Below are 19,499 nucleotides of genomic sequence, written 5' to 3'. Positions count from 1 at the left end.
TGAGAGATGAATTGTGATTGGTAATGTGAACCCTGAGTATGAACGGCCGTGATGAGTCGTTTACTTTACTGTAACTATGGCACATTCATATATATCACTGCGGCATGTCCCCATTAGAGTTGGGTTAACTTGACTTGCTCTTAACTGTCACTCAAGGGCAATGGCGACGACAACGACGAGGATGACAACGACGACCACCACAATACGCCATAAACTGGTCAAATCACTAAAGTCATTCCTAAAGTTCACTTTCTCCAAACGCTCAATCCCAACTATCAAAGGTGCGCCCTCACAACTGCGTTGAACTAGTGTGTGACTGACAGCATCACCCCCACTGGCAGGCACACTCGCCTACCTCCTCGTATTCGTATTCTCCTTCCTGCACGGCTTTGACAGCCTCAGCGACTACCCCCTAGCCCTATCCGGTACGCCTCCCTCCCTCCCTTCCCAGCTCAACGCTAACCCCCCTCCCTCCCCAGCACCAGTAATAGTCGTCATCGCCGTCGCGCCCGGCAAGCCCGTTGGTGCCTGTGTGCAGAACACAGTGCTCGCTATGCTTGGCGTGCTTGTTGGCGCTCTGGACTTTTTCATCCTTGCAGAGCTTGGGCATGTGCCTGTCGCCCAGGGAGTAGTATTCGTCATAATGGTCTACCGTGCGTCACCCCCCACCCGAGGTCAAAAAGCGCTGCAGACTAATATGACCCAGTACTCGCACTTATCAAAGCCCAGTCGATCACTTACTTGCCCTTCGCACTCCTCGCACTGCTAATGACGTTCAACGGGATCTTCACCTCGCAAAGCAACCTCTCCAACGGCTTGGCGCCCTTCTCCGCCCCGCAGCTCATCTCATACCTCAAAGCGTACTCCTTCGGCGCCGCTATCGTGCTCTTCGTCAACCTCTTCGTATGGCCTACATCGAGCGAGAACCAGCTGCGACAGATGCTTGTCCGCAGCTTGGATCATGTGCGCACGTTTGTCCATTTGGTTAATAAGGGGTATCTACTGGAGTTGACGGATGAGGAACGGGCGGTCCGGAGTCAGTTGGTCCAGAGTATCCGGGTGCGTTCTCGCTTTCCTAGTGCAGGGCGCGAGGTACTCATCCTTCCCTATGATGCAGGCAGACTTTGGTTTCCTCAGCCAGGTCATCGACCAGACTTCGATCGAAATCGTCTATTCCCGATGGTCGATGTCCGACTACCGCCTGTTAGTGCTCAAGATGCGTTCCCTGCAAGCGACGTTGATCGCTGCCTACTCCGGGCTGCTGAACGGGGAAGAGAACGACAGTGTGCGCACGTTCAAGGAACGGTTTTTGCCTGCGGGGGAAAAGGAGTTTAGGAGGATGAGAAGGGACTTGTGTGCTACTCTCGGGGAGGTTATGAGGGTGCTTGCTACGGAGAAACTTGAGTTGAGGGGGGAGGAAGACAGGTTCAAGGAGCCTAAGGAGGTGGAGGCTGCGCTGGAACAAGTGTCGACTGTCGAGCAAGGGGAGATGGATCAGGAAGCAGTGCTGGAAGAAGTTGGCAGGCGCTTGCAGAGGGAAGCGGCGGATGAGGCGTCTGATTCTGGCCGCACAGCGCTGAGCGGGACGACCTTCCCCGGCTCTGCAGGGATGGAGGAGAGCGGGGTCGGCACTCCTTCCCCCGGAGCTGTCACGCCACGCGGGCCGACGCTTGTCGACCGCCAGCTATTTGGCGGCGGGGAGAAGGGACAATCGGACGACCCGGAGCTGCAGGAATACAGGACCCACGCGGTCAAGAGCCTGCGAAACGATTTCGACGCGTTCGCTGCTAAGCAGCTCGATGTCGTCGGTGCGCTGCTCGTCTCTGGCGGGTTTACACAAGCGGGAGGGGAGGAACTGAAGGTCTTCCTTCCTATGACGAGTATGGCGGATGCTTGGGGGAAGGATCATGCGCGTGGTGTGCAGGAGGCGATGGAGAAGGAGGGAGTGAGGACGAGTTTTGGGATAAGGCCGATTCGCGCGCGTGGGCTGAAAAGCCTGGACGGGAAGGGTGAGATGGGGGCTGCTGTTACTGGGAGAGAGGGAGGAGCGAAGAGCTTGAAGGAGGAGGCGGAGGAAGAGGAGGAAGATGACCCCGAGGCGATCAGTACTGGCCAAGCGCTCGTGCGAGTGTACTCGATGCTCTTTGCTATGAAGTCCGTTTCCCTTTCTTCCAGTATCGTGCCTTCTGACACTTGACACTTCCCAGCCGGCTGATCACCGAGCTCCAAGCGCTGCACACACACGTCACCACCACCTCCAAAGGCGTTCAAAGGCATTACCACCTCCATGTCCACATCTGGGAGTCTCTCCGCGCCGACCGCAAAAAGGGGCAGGAAGACATGTGCCTCCAAGACGCGCTTTCCCAGCTCGAGCAACGCGAGTACATCCCTAAGAATGTCACCCTCATCCAGCGCATGATAGCCGTGGAACAGTGGTTCCGTAGCCCGAATAGCATATATGCGTTCAAGGTCGTTTTGGCGGTGCGTGCCTCCGCCTGCGCCTGCGCGTGGGAGTGAGTGGACGCTGATCGGACCACAGTTATGCGTGTTTGCGGTGTTACTCTGGGCCCCGGTCGTTAGGGGTTGGTTTATCTCGTACGCGCTTACTGTAAGCCTCACACATGCCCATGATACAAACGCGCACGCGCTCATGAGTCTCTAGTCCGCACTGCCGACAATCGTCATCGCCTTATCACCCACACTCGGTGCGTCGCTCCCGTATTCCGTGAATTCGCGCTCATGGTTCCTTCAGGTCAGAGCTACCTTCAGTTCACGTTCCAGATCCTTGGCACCGCTATTGGGAATATCGCAGGCATGATCCTACTCTTGATATTCAACCATGTCGGGTACGTCTGGCAGTGATCAGCGGGGAAATGATCCTCACCGTGTTTTAGGGGATACGTGTATAACCCTTATGGTCTGGCGTGTCTCGTCGCAGTGTACGCAATCCCTTTCATATATGTCATCCACGAGAAGGTGCGCCAGCAGAACTCGCAGATTACGGGGATGGGGATGCTCAGTTCGACTTAGCCGCAACTTTTCGTGCTTGGACTCTTGTCGCTCAATAGGTATGTATCTCCGCTTTGGAAGCCTGGACCCAGCTCATCCAGAACCAGCGCCGGGGTTCTAATAATCACAGAATATGTACAAGCTGATTATGTCGGAAATGCCAACTTTGACTCGGCACCGTATCGAGCTGGTAAGGAACAATCACATCTTCATTAGGTGAATCCTGACCTCGGTATAGGCAAGGGATTAGCAGCGTTGTCAATCGCCATCACTTTGGTCCTCTGTTTCCAGCTACTTATCCTTCGGAATCCCGCTCGACACACTCTACGCAAGGCGTTAGCGCACTTGATCGAGGAGCACTTGGCGTACGTGACGATGCTCCAAGCATATTGTCGTGCGCGTAAGTAGTTCACTGCCGCAAGCTAGAGTTACAGTCCTGATATGATTTAGTGGGGCCTATCGATGCTAATGATCGGCCGTCGCACAAGAACGTCCTGCGCGTAGAAAGTGAACTCAAGCGACGGGAGGCCAAACTTCAAGCCAGGATCATCGGTATGAACCCGTTGATTTCGTAAGTCACTTCCTCTCTCTCTTGACAAACCTGATGTTGCCTCAGCTTTGCTGCCGCAGAGCCTCAGTGGGAAGCTCCATTCCGAAGCGATGCAGCAGTTAGGATCGTCCGTGCAAATCAGATCCTTCTCGATCGATGGAGCGAGGCGAGATCTGCAATCGGCACCGAACCCTTCCCGGCATTCATATCCCGCGAGTTCATCTCTGTGCTCTCGCCTTATCGACGACAAGCCTATGTTCATGCAAAAGTGTCGTTGTATCTCGCTGCTGCATCTATGGCATCCAAGATGCCTCTGCCGCTGGAGGTGCCTAAAGCTGGAAAACTCATTTCGGAAATGATGCATGATGCCCTGCTCCTCAGCTCGCGCTTCGCCAAGACGGACGAGGGAAGAGAAACGGTCAAGAGCGGTGAATTTGCCCGTTATTGGTATGATGCACCTTTGCCCCCTCTTTCGGCTTACTGAAGCGGAATAGGTTCTTCCTGCTTGTTATGACTTCTGCCTGCCGTCAAGTGTCGTAAGTTTTCCTTTCAGGTATTTGGTAAACTGTATTGAAGTGAGGCTAGGTCGATCGAAGAAGGATGCCGCTTGATGTACGGCTCATTCGAGGACAAGGTCCTGTGATGTATTTGTGGCACCAGTATTGTACAGCATAACACGAACAAGACAAGTCAACAGTGTATGTTAGTTTTCCGCAACTTCCAATCGAAGTTTAGTGCCATATTCAACAACCTTGCCTGATCCCTCCAATACTGCTTCGCCACGTGTTTCGTTCACCGCACTGAAAGCATGAGGCACACCCGGCAGGACGTGCAGTTGCGCATCAATACCAAATTTACGCAGCTGAATCGCATAAGCAATCCCTCCGTCCCGAAGCATGTCCAGGCCTGCGACAGAGATATGTACGGGACAATGGTGTGCCGGGATCTCTTGCAGAAGCGGGGAGAAATATGGGTCATCGCACGGCTTGTCGCTTCCCGTCAAGTCGGCTGTCCGGTTTCAGCGAGAAGGAACAGAAAGGCTAGGCTCATGACTTACTTAAAACCTTCTGGAACTGGGCTACTAGGGCTTGAGGCATCTGAGGCAAGTTCGTCTCCCTTTGTTGGCTGAGCGGGAATGGCGGCTTTCGTGGGTCGCACACGACGGGCTGAGATGAGGTCAGTAGCACATCAGAAGGATGGTACATGTGACGTACCACGGTCAGGTTCATGTGTCTGATGCGGCCTGGGTTATGCTCCATCGCATCCCTCAAAGCAGCCCCTGCAGCCAGATGGGCGCCCGCAGACTGGCCCCAAAGCCCAACTCGCTCCGGATCGACATCGTACTCCCTCGCATGGTCCATTACCCAATCTATAGCTTGATAACAGTCATTGTGGTTCTGAGGCCACTGGTACTCAGGGATGAGTCGATACTCGACGTTGAATATCACTGCGCGGAGCTCGGATGCTAGGAAGTCCGCGCCTTCGCCGTCCATCTCCGCATATCCGTGTGACCAGCCGCCTCTAACATACGCTCAGCATAATTGGCAGCATGAGTGATCTGACTCACCCATGAAATCAGATCAGGGCTGCCCTTAGCTGGAGTGGCTCTCCTGGATATGGAGCGGGGTCGTGCACCAGTATGCGGTAGTTGCTGTCTCCGTTATACGCAACCGGTACCCAATACCGCGCAACTTTGGTCTCAGGACGAAAACGTTTCGCTAGAACTGGATGGGGACCTAGAGCAAGCTCAGCCTGCTCCAACGCCCTCCATCCGTAATGGTCGTCCGGTGCCGGAAGTGGGTGACGATGGGCGAAGCTCAAGGCTTCCTTCTGTCCACCCGTGAGTAGGGGTCATATGGATTAGATAGGGAACTCACAGCTTTGTAGTCGGCGTCCACGGATAGTGGGCGATCCAAAGGGTCATTATAATCGACTGGTCTCAAAGGATTGTCGAAGTCATCGTCTTCCATTGCTAGTGAAGCAGGAATACAGAGCAGCCCGGCTTGGATTCTGACGGTTACAATAGATCTGTATTTATTTGATCACTGCAGACAGTAACGGCCGCCGAAACGCCCATAAGAATCATTTCCTCAGAAGGTAGATCATGATGGGCCATTCGTATTCCATGAGCGAGAAATGCCGAGAGTAGCCCCGTTGGAGAACAAGTTGAAAAATTAGTTCACGAGAGGGGTTGACCCCAGACTGGAGTACATTTACAATCTGGGTGGCAATGCAGAAGCCTGATAATCGTCGATTTGGGCCGATACACACCGACCCAGTGCACAATCAGTATTCTTCTCAACCTGCCTGTTGGCTGCTACAACAAGTCGGAACGAGCCAACCTCTGCATCTGCCATACATGTTGCATACTCTTACAAAACCCGATGTACAAAGAATCTCCCTCATGGCGCTCATTCTCCTTGTCGGTAATCTCGCAGATGGCGGGCTCGGACTGACGAACACGACGCAGGAACGGGTCCGGAGGGCCAGATAAACGGCTAATGTCGACGAGTTTCTCTGTTGACTGTGATCAGCACTTGGCGCACAAACTTCAAGAAACGAACGTACCAATCCGATCGCCTAGCATGAACATGGTGATTCTTGCATCCTCTTCAATCTCGCGAGCCGATCGCAAAGCGTCACGCGACAATTGCACGGTCTCCTGCTTCATCCTCCTTATGTCTTTCTTCATCGCTTCGATTTCTTTGTCCGACATCTTCTGAGCCTGGGACAGCAGCTGATCGTTTGCGTTGTGGACCCGAGGCACAGATCTGTTATAGCGACTAACGGCACGTGCCACCTGGGCCTCCATGTCCAAGGCTCCTGATAGCTCTGCTCGGTTTTGGTCGTATGGATCGTGGCGATCCAGCAAGCGGTACGGATCCAAGGTGATCTGCCTGCGAGTGCGAGGACCATTGGATATGGGAGGAGCAGATGTGGAAGACACCTTGCGTAACAGACTTGCCGCTTTCTCTTCGATCTCGCGGGCCAGTCGCAATACGTTCTGAGAGGATATCACGGTCTCTTGCTTCATTCGGCGCATTTCTTTCTTGAGATACTCAATCTCTTCATCCTCGTCCATCTGCACACGGGTTTGCAGCTGATCCTCTCCATGGTCGAAAGCGATCATACATCTATAACACCTCTTGGGATTTGTATCCTGGGCTCTCGAACAACGCAAGGCTACCAGGTCCGCTTGTTCCAAAAAATCAGGACGAAGACTTGGCAACTCGTATGGATCAAGGACAATCTGCCGGTGGGCTTCCGGTTCATTGGAGGGAGATGCAGTCGGCGTAGGATATAAGTCGCAATCTAGGGAGTTACAGGTCGCATTGACAGGCGGATCATACTTCCTAACTCCTGTTCGGCTGGTACTACCAGGGATTCGGGTGGTGTCTGTATCGAAAGCGTCTGTGGTGTTGTACTTGGCATGTCGTTCACCAGTGACAGGCGGGTTAAGCGAGTTGGCCTTGAACCAAAACATCATGGGCGGACCTTGATAGAACGAAAGATGAAAACGGTGCAGGGGACGAGAGGTAACAGAAGTGAGGGAGATTGTTGTAAGAAGAGAATCTGCCACGAAGGTGATGCGGCGTAAGTGGTTTCGGATTCAAACGCGAAAGGTTATGACTCACACTAATAGGTGGGAATGCAAGAGCCACGATCGACGCTAGCACCGTTCTATAAAGACCCTCAAAAATTTGTATCACGTACCTCAAAGTGAAACAATGGAAGAACACTTCGTTGGTTCCATCGAGCAGGAGCAAGAGACGACAGGTTTCCGGCTTTCGCTCGCTCATGACGTTCGAAGACGTTATGACCATCGAGCGCTTTTTCAAGGATAAGGATACGAGCACGTTTGCCCAAGCGCTCTCACAGGGGGTTGGACGATGGCTGAGGTGGAACAGTGGCTCAAAGAAGAAAAAGTAGATGTACGCGATATGAATATGTAGGGAAGATTGGCACCATGGCCAAATCTGTCGTGTTGATAGGGTACTTCCTGCGAATCAATATAGCAAACTTTGAATGAGCTGATCTTGTCCAAATTGATGGTAGTCAGATTGTGAAAATACATACGGTGATCTACGTCGGTGTCCAGCAATATGCACAACGGTATGACGTCATCGGATGGATAACGCTTGTCATTTGATCTCTGGCGATGAGGTCTATGTATTGCATGCAGCTGATGAGATGACTTTGTACCATGGACATGAGAAAACTATTGGGTACTACTGAGGGAGAGAAGATCGGACGTAGAGATACGTAGTGGTGTCGAAGAATGGCGTGGCAACAAAGCGCACGCTCACTCTTCACACCAGGCAGAGAGGAAACGAGGACGCACTTAGTAATATACAGAATAGGAAGGTCCGGGATACGATCGGCCGTGGTAGGGGATGGATGATGAGCTTGGCTCGTATGTTGAGGAATAGGATGATCTTGATGGGGCGGGATCGGGTACCCTGGGAGGTAGCACTTGATGATGGACGGGTAGAGTTGTCCAATAATCTCTACTTGTGTGCTGCTGGGGTGGGCTTGGGTCGTGTCTTGGAGGGAAAGGAACCGGCGGTGTTGGCAGTGCACGATAAGCTGTACCTCCTGCAGGTGGAGTTTGATAGTGATATGTACTGTAAACTTCACGGGCGCCTGCAGGAAGGTCCGGTTGGTAGGATTGGTAGGGTGAGGAATACGACGGACGGCCTTGACAAGGCGGGTTCGGGTGCCCTCGGAGGCGGCAGTCGATGATCGGTGGGTAGCACCGCTGTCCGGTAGGCGCTGCCGGCGTGCTGCTGGGGTGGGCTTGAGCCATATGGGGGAGGGAAAGGGGCCAGCAGTGTGAGCAATGTAAGGGAAGGTGTAGGTACCGCAGGTGGAGCTTGGTAGCCATATCAACTGTGACCATCATGGGGGCCTGTAAAAGGGTCTCGATGATGATGCACACACTCTTCAGAACCCATCACTATGGTCGATGTCAGGCCTTATCTCCCATATTTCAAAGTGGGCCAACACTTTGAAATATGGGAGATAAGGCTGCAATCTGGTATGAGGAAGGTGCATGAGCCGTTCTTGATGTTGAGGCCCAGTCTGGCAGTGGGGTTGTGGCATCGGGCCATCATAGTACCTAATGGTGATCGTCACTAAAGATTGCAAGAGAGAGACGCACCTGACTCGGTCCACCGCCACAGGAAAGGAAGGAAGACTTGATTCGGGGGGAAAAGCATTGATCGTGGGTGATATGGTTGCCATTTTCCTCTTCCCGGAGGCAACATGGTGAGGTGTTTGTGGTAGGGGGTTCCTTCCGGCAGAGCACGATGGGTTCGACTGAGGGAGAGTGATCTTGTCCGTTTGCTCTGTTGACGATCCAGTCGGTCCAACTAGAGTGGGTTCATCCAGCAACAGACCTGTGCTGAGGTTTGTGGCAGGATAAATTGCTCCTGAAGGGAGCGAAATACCATGGTCACGCGTGGGCTGAAATTGCGCGTGAATCTCTACCTCATCGCAGTGGTATCGCGGCCAAGAATAGGTGAAGTCACGCAACTCAAGAAAGTACTGAGTCACCCTAATATAAATTTCATATCAGGTTCCATGTATTACGGAGAGCCGAGAGGAAAGTAGAAAAGAAGAAAGCGGGGCGAAAGAGCGGTCCCGAACCCGGCGGTTCTGGACTGAAGCCGAGGACGCCTTGCTTCGGTCTGCCATCCTCGAGGGTACGCTCTCGACGGTTCTGTTTGGCTGGTCCACATTGAACTCATTTGTTTATTAGTCGAGGGGAGCATCACCGGTCAGCCCCATCACTGACGCCTGATTGCAAAGCAGGTGCCAGGGCGCACGAACAAAGACTGCCGAAAGCGGTGGTATGGGCAGATGGAGTGAGCTGTGAATCGGGGGAAGTGGTCACCAGAAGAAGACCACTTGCTCTTGAACATGGTCAAGACCTATGGAACATTGTGAGTGAACTACCGTCTCTTCTGGTTGCTTCGAGGCTCACCCTTGATGGATATCAGATGGCCTTTGGTTGCAGTGATTATGAAGACCCGGAGCAGTGACCGTATTGCAGTCTCGTGTCCTAGCATGTGGTTCATTAAGCGTCAACAGTTCTGGCACCCAGACACCTGAAACAAACGAACCATGGGGTTGCCCTCATCCATGCATTGTGCCGAAGCAAGGGTTCCAGGATCCCATTCGATCGCCGACATCTCAAACCTCCAGAATCGGAGATCCAAAGCATCTGGGGTGCACAAAACATGAGATGGCAGAAATCTCACACACAAGACGCAGTACTCGCAATATTCTTGCTGAAGGAGGGTGACTTCATGGACCGTGTTACCGTGGCTCGGGTTGATCATTGGATTGTATGGTTCATTATCGAAGGCGGGCGTCTGTGGCTGTTTGACATGTCAATATTATTCGACACAAAGGGAAGAACGTACGTCAGACGGTACCGTTGTCAAAAACCGGAAGAGTAGTCTCAACGCTGGGTCGTGTCGTACCAAATCTCGCACAGAACATTATATATACACCGGGGGTTAGCCATGGTGCGGCTATAACATGGGGTTAACAGGGTTGGCCAGGGTGTGGCGATAACACGAGGTTGGCCATGATGCGGCGATAACACGGCGTTGATCATAGTGTGATGCGAGATGTATTCAGTTTCAATCTGTTGTATCCGCATCCGGCATTCGCAGCTGACCGCGTCGAATCTTGTCTGGTGCGCGATAGTCCTCCACCATCGCCGGTTACGGCAATCTACTATCGACGTCGTGACAAAGACATGTTCTTCAATAGGTAACAGCTTCACGTGGTGCAAGGCCTTTATGCATGCTTGGCGAAGGGGATGTGCGACATGTCAGCAACCCGAGGTCTCGTGAACATCGACGCTAATCTGCTGCAGATGAGTGTCCACTCATCAAAACGTCGCAGGCATAACATAACTTTCACTGCTTGATTTGTATCACCAGGTCAATCGGAGACGATATCACGATGATAGTTCGCAGGTATCAGAGATTTTTACAGCAACTGTGACAGCTCATGTGATGGATCGTGCTGGCGAGGGTTCCGAATTTCACGTGCGTGGCCCTTCGAATGAAATACCTCCGTGACTCTCTTTATTCTTCTTCCAGCGACCACCAGTTACGGTCTGTGAATTCTGACTGTTCATCCCCACTGCATAGCCTTGCGTTTCTCGACAGCCCAGAATACAAATCTCAAGAGTTGCTATAGATGCTTTTGACAATGGACATGATCAGCTGAAAACCCATATGCACATCGAGCAAGAGATGGGCGAATGAAGCAGGAGACTGATATTATGTGTTTCGAGTTCAAACGCAAAAGGTTTACGACTCACACTAAGTTGTAGGCGGGAATGCAATTGCCACGCTCGACGCTAGGGTCTCTTGGCCGTACAACAGTTAAGACCTCTGCAAACACAAAACTTTGGACGAACCATTCATTGGGATTCATGGGTCGTACAACCCACAGTCAGTACTTCTTTCCCCTCGTGCCAGATTGTACATGCCAAATAAATGATGTGCATTCTTACCTTCAGCTTCATGGTTGGAAGACGCATTGCATTCTACGGCATTATATAGACCATCAAAACTTAAATTGGTCATCTCGATATTGTAGAAATAACAATCATGGTCGTTCAGGTTATTAATAATGCTTACGTCAGCTGTCTTGCGTATCCTTGAGTAACGGCGTTGTGTACTGTTGAATAATCATCTCCGAGGCAGTCAAAATCAGAATGTCACCGCTTGCGGGGGCAAGAAATATGACAATGTTTATTATCTCCAAGAACTCATAGGATTGTCCTAGAAACCAAAAGTGAGGGGGTTGATTAAGTACTTGACGAGGGTAAAGTACCGTGGATGTTCCCCCAGCAGTCAATATCGGTTAGGCAAGCACCAGGCTGGGCCTGAATGCTATGCTCCGCCTTGAAATTTTCTGCCGTCACGAAGTCCCAAGCGTTAATCACTCCTTGAACACAGTATTGACCAGCGGACAACGAGTCGCCGATAAACTGGAAGTTGAGCTCGCTAGGAGTGTAGACCTCGGGGATAGCGTCTCCGTTGATCTCGACCGCCTCGAGTTGGAGGTTATTATTCTGCCAACCCTCGTTTGCGAGTCGGATGACGTTGGTCGAGAGCGGAGATGAGTTCAACCCAGCGAGCGGGACTGCGTTTGCGCCGAAGGTGAGGTTGACCGTCTGCCATGCGCCGTAGTTCACTGACACGCCGACCGACGCTGAGGGACTTGTCGTCATATCCCCGAGATAGATTGTCATCATTCTGAGATTCTTGGCAACTAGCTTGAAGCCGGTACCAGCCCTAGAACGAGTGGTTCAGTAACGATCAAAGGTTGGATTGGGGTCATCTTACCACCAAGAGGTATCGGTGTCATCCCATCTCCCGTTTAAGAAGAGATAAGGACTACCGTACGGGATGACCGTTGTCTGTGCGAGTGCAAGGCAAGCAATCGCCAGGTAGATCAAGAGATTCTTGAACATGGTTGTGGACAAGCACCAATGCCTTGTTATCATCGAGATGCATACTAATGCCAGCCTTTAGTATGCCTTGGGTGCATGAGCTCCGGCAGGCAATACATCAGTGGTCATCGTATCTCCTCTGGGTGAAAGCGGGAAGAGACGGAGAACGTCAAGGCAAGTATTGCATTATGTTCAGGCGCTCGGATCGACGGAAGGCAAGCAGTCCGACAGGTCGAACGAGGCAGCGCATGGTGTGTTATTTGTTGGCAATCGATTCTGCCCGCTTGAGCGTGAAAGTTCAGAAAGAATAGCAAGCGGTTGTTTCCCCATATGACAAGAGAGGTGATATAGAGCACGGAATAAAGGTGTGGACGTCCTTGTGGATAGTGCTGGACAGGTTTCCTGGACTTGGTTTGGTTGTCGAAGATTGAAACAGTTGGTCTCCCACACAACGCGTTACCAGGGCCCTTGGTCATCGGCGCAATGCTCCGAAACGCCTCTCTGCAAACAACGACCACACCCTAACCATGATCTTCATGACTTCCAATTTTCCAGCGGAATATTTGTCAACGACTCTATTCAATGTCGAACAACTCCTCTGCCTGTGCAAGATCATTCTGGGGAAGCGGGGGCTCCTTCAATCACATCAAGGGGTTGATTTCTGATTGACAGAAACGTGATCTTGTCACATGGGATTCACAGCGCTTAACATGCAGATGATGGATGGGGGTCGGAAAGGCGGATCTAGGGTCTACGGGCCGAGAAGCAGCCCCGTTATCGACCATGTTGGCAACCTTCACGACGACCCTACGAAATAAGCGCTGGACTATCATACAAATGTAACTTTGTTCATTTCTGTGCAATGCCATCACCTAATCAACCATCTCTACACTCTTCCATTCTTCCACAATGACTGGAAATTGGTTGCTTATTATCGTTGCGGATGCCTGCTGCGCACAGCCTGCCAGATTATACACATCACGGCACCCAGCCTCGGTCCCTGAACGAACACCTACAGTGACCATATCCCATCAATTCCTCGCACTCCCGGACAGGCACCCGTCCAGGGAAATTCGCCTCAATCATACTCCTATTTCTGATAACGGCATACCCGAGATAGACGCCCAAGTTTCAAGTCGAAGAGGTAAATATGACCTCGAGATCTGTCTCCCTCCGGACGAATGGCCAACTTCCCCCAAACAGCCCAACATCACCATCCAGTCCAGGCATGTCTAGGTACCCGTAAGTTGAATTTATATGCAGCAAGGTGTTTTTGAGATGTTGAATGCAAGTAGTGATGAGTACGATATCGTTTCGCCTGCTGTGAGGGCCGATCAAGAGCGGCAGATCGTGACTCTACAGCGACAGAAGTACGTCTCTGCTCTGAGTGCTTTGTCTATTTCACTGATTCATTATTTCAGTCGCGAGCAAGCCGATCGAGAACGTGCTCTTGTGCGACGGGAAAACACTCTACACCAACAAGCACAAGCACTCGCAGCCCGCGAAGAAACCATCAAACAGGATCAATTAGCGCTTGTGAGACGTGAAGAGGATTTGAGGAAGCGTGCTGGCGAGCTGGACAGACAGAGACACGTGTTGGAGAATGAGAGGCTTGTGCTTGCGCAAGAGAAGGAACATACGAGGCGAATGGAAGAGCAGAGGCGGGCTAGAAGGTACGAGCGCTCGATTAACGTTGCGGGGTTATACTAAAGTCGGGCATAGAACCAATTCAGAAGCATTCTTGGAAGACACATTCCCCGCGCTTGGTATACCAGACATCGTCAGGCACCTCGGGTGCGTGCGAGATGAAAACAATCTAGCACACTGTATGTTGACCCTATTTACAGCAACTCATCCCTTCGGATTCGACGACATTGTATGGCAACATTGGGTCCTTTTAGCGACTACAAGTACGCTCAACAGCATCAACGCGATTTCGACGCCCTCATTCTTGCCCTCTTGCCCACGACCATCCCCCTTATTCGACTCAACAAGGACGATGTCATAGAGTTCGTCTCCTCCCTCCTCGGCGAGCGACACATCGCACTCTCACTTTCCAAATCTCAGCAGTGTCCCCAGCTGTTTGAGATCCTCATGATTCAAAACGATGTCATGTCCAGCATCGCGAGGGACGCATTGACGATCATCCTGAAAGGAGATATCACCTGCCGTCGACCCTTGCAAGTCACACTGTCTCGTTTACTCCTACATGAGACCCAGCCAGTAGTGCTCGAATTCGCGCACCTGGCTCTTCCTGCCCTAGTTCAGGATGCCATAGCGGATGGACAGTACCAAGCCGCTGTCTTCTACGCCAATCACCCTTCCGAAACAGTGCGCACTTCCGTCTATCAACCCGTCAGCAGAGCCGTCAACTCTGCCGTAGCAGTGCGGCGCGGTTTAGTCCATGCAGGTCTCATCGTTGGCGGTCATGGATTGATCAGCTCCAGCAATCCTCCTGTCGACCTGCTCACTTTCATGGCGTCTGTTCTCCCCAACCTTGCTACCGAAATTGCGCTCGAAGATCAAACCCCCCTACTGCTAAATATGCTGCTCTACAAAGACCAGGGCCTGCAAAGCGCTTGTATCATTTCACTCCGCGCTATCAGGAAGGTGGATGCCAATGCTCGAGAGAAACTGCGCCTTGCTTTAGATCCATACATATGGCACAGCGACGCCATGGACGAGCGAGTTCGTGCCTTCACTCTCGAGAGTCTTCAGCAAATCGCAACCGATCTGCTCAGTGCCGGGCGCTTAACCGAGATTCTCACCTATCTCGATCTCCCCGACTCCAGCATGCGCGAGTTGTTCCTCACAGTGATACTCAAGTTGGCTCAAGAATCCCCAGAGCAGCAAAAGAAATTGTTGGACGCAGGCCTTCTCAGCAAAATCCAGCCATATCTTGCGCTACCCGATATCCCGTCCGACGTCATGACATTCACCGTTAGAGCACTCCCTGCATTTGCCATTCAGATCTGCAAGTCTGGAGGGACCAATATCCTTGTTGAGCTAGTACTGCATCGTGATATGACTCTGTCCGGTTCGGCAACAAATGCACTGCGCCGCATCCTCCATTCCGATCGTCGCTGTCGCCAGGCACTCCAATATTCCCTCGAGACACATCTGATTGCCCCCCCACCAAAAATCCTGGAATTTATGATCGAAACGCTCCCATTGATCGCGAACGACATGATGACCGACAACCGTCATAGCGAGATACTAGTATTCCTCTCCCACGAAAATGCCGCCATTCGTCAAGCTGTCATGCCAGTCGTTCTGCAGCTGTCACAGACATCCGCTGGTCAACAAAAGCAGCTCGCAGGAGTGGGTATAATGACTGTGCTGTCTCCTCAACTTTCATCCCCACGACCACCAGAAGACATTATCCAGTTCGGTGGCACCCTTCTGCTGCTTATTGCCGTGTATCTTGCAGAAGGCGGATTCGCACCTCAACTCATCGACCTCCTAGGGAATCCGCCTACAAGGCAGTTAGCTGCCGACTGCTTGCGAAAGGTAGCTAGCGCGGGAGAGAAGGCTCAGCAAGGGCTGGTCAGTGCCGATATTCTGCCTCGATTGGTTCAACACCTCCAAATAGTTCAAGATCCTGTGATCGTCGGTCTTTTAGGTGATTTGCTCCCCATGATTTGCCTGCTATGTTGTCGTCGCGGACAAAGCGGCCTGATCATTCACCTGGCGTCATCTTCTAATCCAACGCTGAAGGGCAGAGCATTGGCCGCTGTTCGGACCATTGTCGCATCCTCTCCGGCGGACAGAGGCGCTTTGCGGGAAGCGTACTTGCCTCAATTGGATTCTCAGGAGGAACACATCTTGGATATCGCGGATATCGCATTGCAGCCGATGACGAATGATATTCTGAATACAGGCGAGTTGAACGCTGTTCTGGAATTTGCTATGCACGCCGAGCCACGAATCCGATGTCCGGCATACGGTCCACTGCGAGATGCAATTCGAGAAAATCAAGGGACAAGACAAACGCTCGTGGAGCTTGGTTTCTTCCAGATCTTGATTAAGTTTTGTTCATCTCCAGTGAGGGACCGGGTAGAGTTTGCGTCGTCAGTCATCCCTTTAATGGGGATGGATGCGTGTAGGGCTGGTCTGTTACGGAACATACTGGAGCTCTTCAACGTGGACGAGAAATTAGCACGACAAGCCCTTTATATATCTCTTGTCCAGATTGCCCGTGGCACTCCAGTGGATCAGCACATGCTCATAGATGCCAATTTTCTCACCATTCTCTCTGCCAGCCTTCGGAATCCTCATCAAGGAGAGCCGGAGTTTTGCGAGCAGATACTCCCGCTTCTCTCTCAGAGAATCGCGGAAATTGATGACGCTTGTAGCATTGCGCTGCATCTTCTAGTGTTCGTCCAGACCATGCTATGCTTTACTCAGTCGCTAACTATGCTTAGAAACGGTCACCCAACTGTTCGCAGCTCTGCAACTCGCACCTTGGACAATATTCTGGGAGGCGCACCTACAGACCGCACTATCTTGGGGCGAACAATACTGGCACAACTGGACTCATCCCCTCCGCCGAATATCATCCAGTATTGTGCCAAGGCGTTGACCTCGACGATTTGTGGCGATTACATCAGAGAAGGCACTTATCAGGTTTTGTTCGATCTTCTCTCCCACCGTTCGCCTGAGATTCGCATCGCAGTTGAATCACAGCTACAACTCGCACTGCGAAATGACGGAACCGCGGAGCGATTAGCATCAGCTGGTTTATTCCAAATCATCCTCTCATCATTGCCGAATGCACCACAGGACGTCTTGACATTTGCTGCGGAGCAGGCTATTCCATCCCTTGGCCCATTCCTAGTTGAGAGTGAAGCGGATACTTCTTCTCTCATCAGTCTCCTTTCCCATGGTCAAAAACCGATACGGCAGGCCGCTGCCGCGTCGCTTCGGAAAGCCGCCAGTGCGTCCGCTGTTCACAGGCAGCGCCTTGTGAAAGCAGATTTGGTGGAACGACTTATCTCCTCGCTCGGAGTTGGTGATCCCTCTCTTGTGGATCTGGCATGCGGCCTGTTACCTGTATTAGCCGTCGAAATCGCCCAGGCTGGGCTTTGTGATACTCTCTTGGATCTGTTAAAGTGGGTTGATTGCTTCCTGACCAACGAGTTCACGAGCTGATCCGGAACAGCCATGAAATACTTGCAATTCGTAGAGCTGCCCGACAGACTTTGGATGTGGTTCTTCGAGACGACGATGTTCGTGTTCAGCTTGTTCGACCACTATTCGCAAGATCTGGCCAGCTGAAAGAAAGTAATTCGGCCTTCTTTGCAGAAGGTAGGTTTCGATGCGGACGAGCACGGATAAGGACTAATAACTCGTGCTAGCCATCACTGCGCTCAGCGATGCAATCTTGCTCATTGGCGACGAGAAAAGGCTGCTGGCTCTCATGTGGTATGTGACCCGCTTCCTCGTAGAGACATTACTAAGCGCAGCCGTAGGCATGAGATACCTGCCGTATCCGAAGCTGCGTTCACATCTGTGCGCGGCTTAATCATAAACGGCACCATTGCAGACCGCAGACGGCTGTTAGAAGGCCAGCTGTTCAATCAATTGCTTCAGATGCTCAACAATAGCCGTTTACGCTCGACGGCGATTATCTTCGCTCTAGATGTTATGCCTCTCCTGACACCGTTGATGGTGGAAACTGGACGGTTTGACCAGCTTATACAGCTTTTCGTGTAAGTCAAATCCAATCAAGCGGACGCCGAAAGCTGAGAAAAAATAGGGACGAAGAGCCTCAGATCGTATCCTCCGTCGACGACACCATCCGATCTGTATGTGTCAATCCGGCTGTGAATATCCAGCTGGTCCAGCAGGATGTGATACCCCGATTGATGATACTCTTGGATACACGGGGTGACGAACGTGTGCTGGATCTTGTGTGCTTCGTGATGAAAAGCCTCGCCGTTCAACTGGTCGATTTTGGAAAATCTTCGATATTGGTTACTGCCCTGACGTGAGTGCCGCAAATAATTGTGGACCGCCTATGCTGATTCCTATTAGGCGCCGAGAAGCGAAACTGCGAGCCGCTGCAGTTTCTGGCATCGAGACCGCAAGTAACCAAGGCGGCAACACCGTCCAATCCACGCTGATCCTCACGGACGGCTTCCTGTCCGGACTGCTCAGCATAATCACCATCGACCGGGGGAAATACGACGTTCTCAAAGCTGTCTGCCGTTCTCTGGCTAACATCGCTACGGCCGATATCAACCGTTCGAAGGAGATCTCAGCGAGTGGACTCATACCGTCGTTGGTTGAGCTGGCGCGAACTCCGGATGAAGGGATGCAAGTCGCTAGCCTCGAGGCTATATTTGCGGTCACTGCTACTGCGTTCGGTGATAAGACACCTATAATCAGAACAGGGATCGTTAACGTATTGTTGCGATACTTGGTGGAACCGCCGAGTGCGCGAGTTGCACAGCTGTCGCTGAAGATCATGAACTCTATTGCGTCTTTACCACCACATCGGGCGGAGATCGGCAAGGCAGGGATCCTTGGTGCGCTTGCTCATTACTTGTTGTGAGTTGTTGATCTACGCACATTAAGCACATGTTGACGTCCAAGCAGACCGAAAGATGACACGATACCTCTCGCCCGAGCGAATCAGGTCACTGCGCTCAAGATATGCCAGAACATCGCGAGCGAATCTGACAGAGAGCGCAAGTCCATATTTGAGGCTGGCCTGATACTTCCCCTCCTTCATCTCACCCAGGGGAATCGTGCCGAGGTTGTTTGCTTGGCGTGCGGCACGATCGAGGCTCTTGCTCGTACGGGCACTTTCAAGCAGGAGCTGCTCAACGCCGAAGCGGACAAGTACCTTCGACGGATTACGAGCATGATGCACAAGTCAACTTTGGCAGCGGGAGAAGACCGCAAATCGGCCAACAAGTCAGCCAAGCAAGCGTTGGATATGATGGAGACTGGTATTCTCCGGGGATTGAGCCGCAGGTTGAGCAGAAGCTCTCCGTCCACTCGCAAACTCCATGCGCGTGCGCATAGTGGGAATCTGATGAGCCCGACTATCCGCGAAGAATGAACACTGAACGCCATGTCTCTAAGTTTTCCTTTCAGGGTGTAGCGTTGTACTGATAGCCAATATTTGTGTCATGTAATGGAAGTACCCCTACAATGTATATCGTCTTGGATCGCATGAATGTTTATGCTAGATGTTTGTCCGAATGGCTTGGTATGAGCGAGATACTGGGGCATGTTCTGGGCATTGAAGGTTTGATTTTCTGGCAAGAGTGCGTATATGCAACAGTTTCTGATAGTACTAGTAAATTATGAGTTGATTGTAGTGCGAGAAACATGGACAAGGACTGAATTGGAGTTGGTCGGTAGAAGGCGGAAAGGACGGACCGGAGTGACCGAACCCTTGCTGGCACTTGGGTGTACTCCATATGGGTCTCACCTGACTACCCTTCG

At 51.9% G+C, this 19,499-nt stretch overlaps 7 protein-coding genes across 7 annotated transcripts; 3 read left to right on the top strand and 4 right to left on the bottom strand.

Annotated features, from left to right (window-relative positions):
- Window positions 1-181: 181 nt before the first annotated feature.
- On the top strand, window positions 182-4,202 carry DACRYDRAFT_116214 (uncharacterized protein; the record flags this gene model as incomplete). Its single annotated transcript, XM_040770157.1, has 16 exons — window positions 182-281; window positions 342-653; window positions 707-1,059; window positions 1,118-2,154; window positions 2,208-2,481; window positions 2,540-2,608; window positions 2,663-2,705; window positions 2,753-2,846; window positions 2,895-2,976; window positions 3,031-3,068; window positions 3,117-3,199; window positions 3,248-3,409; window positions 3,460-3,580; window positions 3,626-4,006; window positions 4,054-4,095; window positions 4,145-4,202. 16 exons carry the CDS (start codon window positions 182-184, stop codon window positions 4,200-4,202), a joined length of 3,249 nt encoding a protein of 1,082 aa, XP_040628647.1.
- A 60-nt stretch (window positions 4,203-4,262) lies between these two features.
- On the bottom strand, window positions 4,263-5,529 carry DACRYDRAFT_107487 (alpha/beta-hydrolase; the record flags this gene model as incomplete). The annotated part of the gene is made up of 5 exons (XM_040768481.1): window positions 4,263-4,567; window positions 4,617-4,725; window positions 4,774-5,080; window positions 5,226-5,389; window positions 5,437-5,529. 5 exons carry the CDS (start codon window positions 5,527-5,529, stop codon window positions 4,263-4,265), a joined length of 978 nt encoding a protein of 325 aa, XP_040628646.1.
- A 347-nt stretch (window positions 5,530-5,876) lies between these two features.
- On the bottom strand, window positions 5,877-7,043 carry DACRYDRAFT_107486 (uncharacterized protein; the record flags this gene model as incomplete). Its single annotated transcript, XM_040768480.1, has 2 exons — window positions 5,877-6,076; window positions 6,128-7,043. 2 exons carry the CDS (start codon window positions 7,041-7,043, stop codon window positions 5,877-5,879), a joined length of 1,116 nt encoding a protein of 371 aa, XP_040628645.1.
- A 2,160-nt stretch (window positions 7,044-9,203) lies between these two features.
- Window positions 9,204-9,430, top strand: DACRYDRAFT_52413 (uncharacterized protein; the record flags this gene model as incomplete). Its single annotated transcript, XM_040775107.1, has 2 exons — window positions 9,204-9,311; window positions 9,374-9,430. Coding segments are annotated over 2 exons (165 nt in total), but the record flags the coding sequence as incomplete, so codon positions are not given.
- Window positions 9,431-9,645: 215 nt separating this feature from the next.
- On the bottom strand, window positions 9,646-10,091 carry DACRYDRAFT_88863 (uncharacterized protein; the record flags this gene model as incomplete). The annotated part of the gene is made up of 3 exons (XM_040776879.1): window positions 9,646-9,785; window positions 9,843-9,889; window positions 10,078-10,091. 3 exons carry the CDS (start codon window positions 10,089-10,091, stop codon window positions 9,646-9,648), a joined length of 201 nt encoding a protein of 66 aa, XP_040628643.1.
- A 1,302-nt stretch (window positions 10,092-11,393) lies between these two features.
- DACRYDRAFT_15773 (uncharacterized protein) lies at window positions 11,394-12,062 on the bottom strand (the record flags this gene model as incomplete). The annotated part of the gene is made up of 2 exons (XM_040771137.1): window positions 11,394-11,883; window positions 11,935-12,062. The coding sequence occupies 2 exons, from the start codon at window positions 12,060-12,062 to the stop codon at window positions 11,394-11,396; spliced, it is 618 nt and encodes a 205-aa protein (XP_040628642.1).
- A 1,129-nt stretch (window positions 12,063-13,191) lies between these two features.
- On the top strand, window positions 13,192-19,197 carry DACRYDRAFT_116213 (ARM repeat-containing protein; the record flags this gene model as incomplete). Its single annotated transcript, XM_040770156.1, has 12 exons — window positions 13,192-13,283; window positions 13,337-13,411; window positions 13,463-13,714; window positions 13,764-13,835; window positions 13,889-16,417; window positions 16,466-17,152; window positions 17,203-17,348; window positions 17,399-17,465; window positions 17,513-17,752; window positions 17,800-18,030; window positions 18,078-18,593; window positions 18,642-19,197. The coding sequence occupies 12 exons, from the start codon at window positions 13,192-13,194 to the stop codon at window positions 19,108-19,110; spliced, it is 5,376 nt and encodes a 1,791-aa protein (XP_040628641.1). The 3' UTR covers window positions 19,111-19,197.
- Window positions 19,198-19,499: the final 302 nt, after the last annotated feature.

This window comes from Dacryopinax primogenitus (assembly GCF_000292625.1).
Source record: "Dacryopinax primogenitus strain DJM-731 SS1 chromosome Unknown DACRYscaffold_9, whole genome shotgun sequence".
In the NCBI taxonomy this organism is placed as follows: Eukaryota; Fungi; Basidiomycota; class Dacrymycetes; order Dacrymycetales; family Dacrymycetaceae; genus Dacryopinax; species Dacryopinax primogenitus.
The sequence above is the reverse complement of the archived record's forward strand: the minus strand, read 5'-3'. Positions and strand labels throughout refer to the sequence as shown.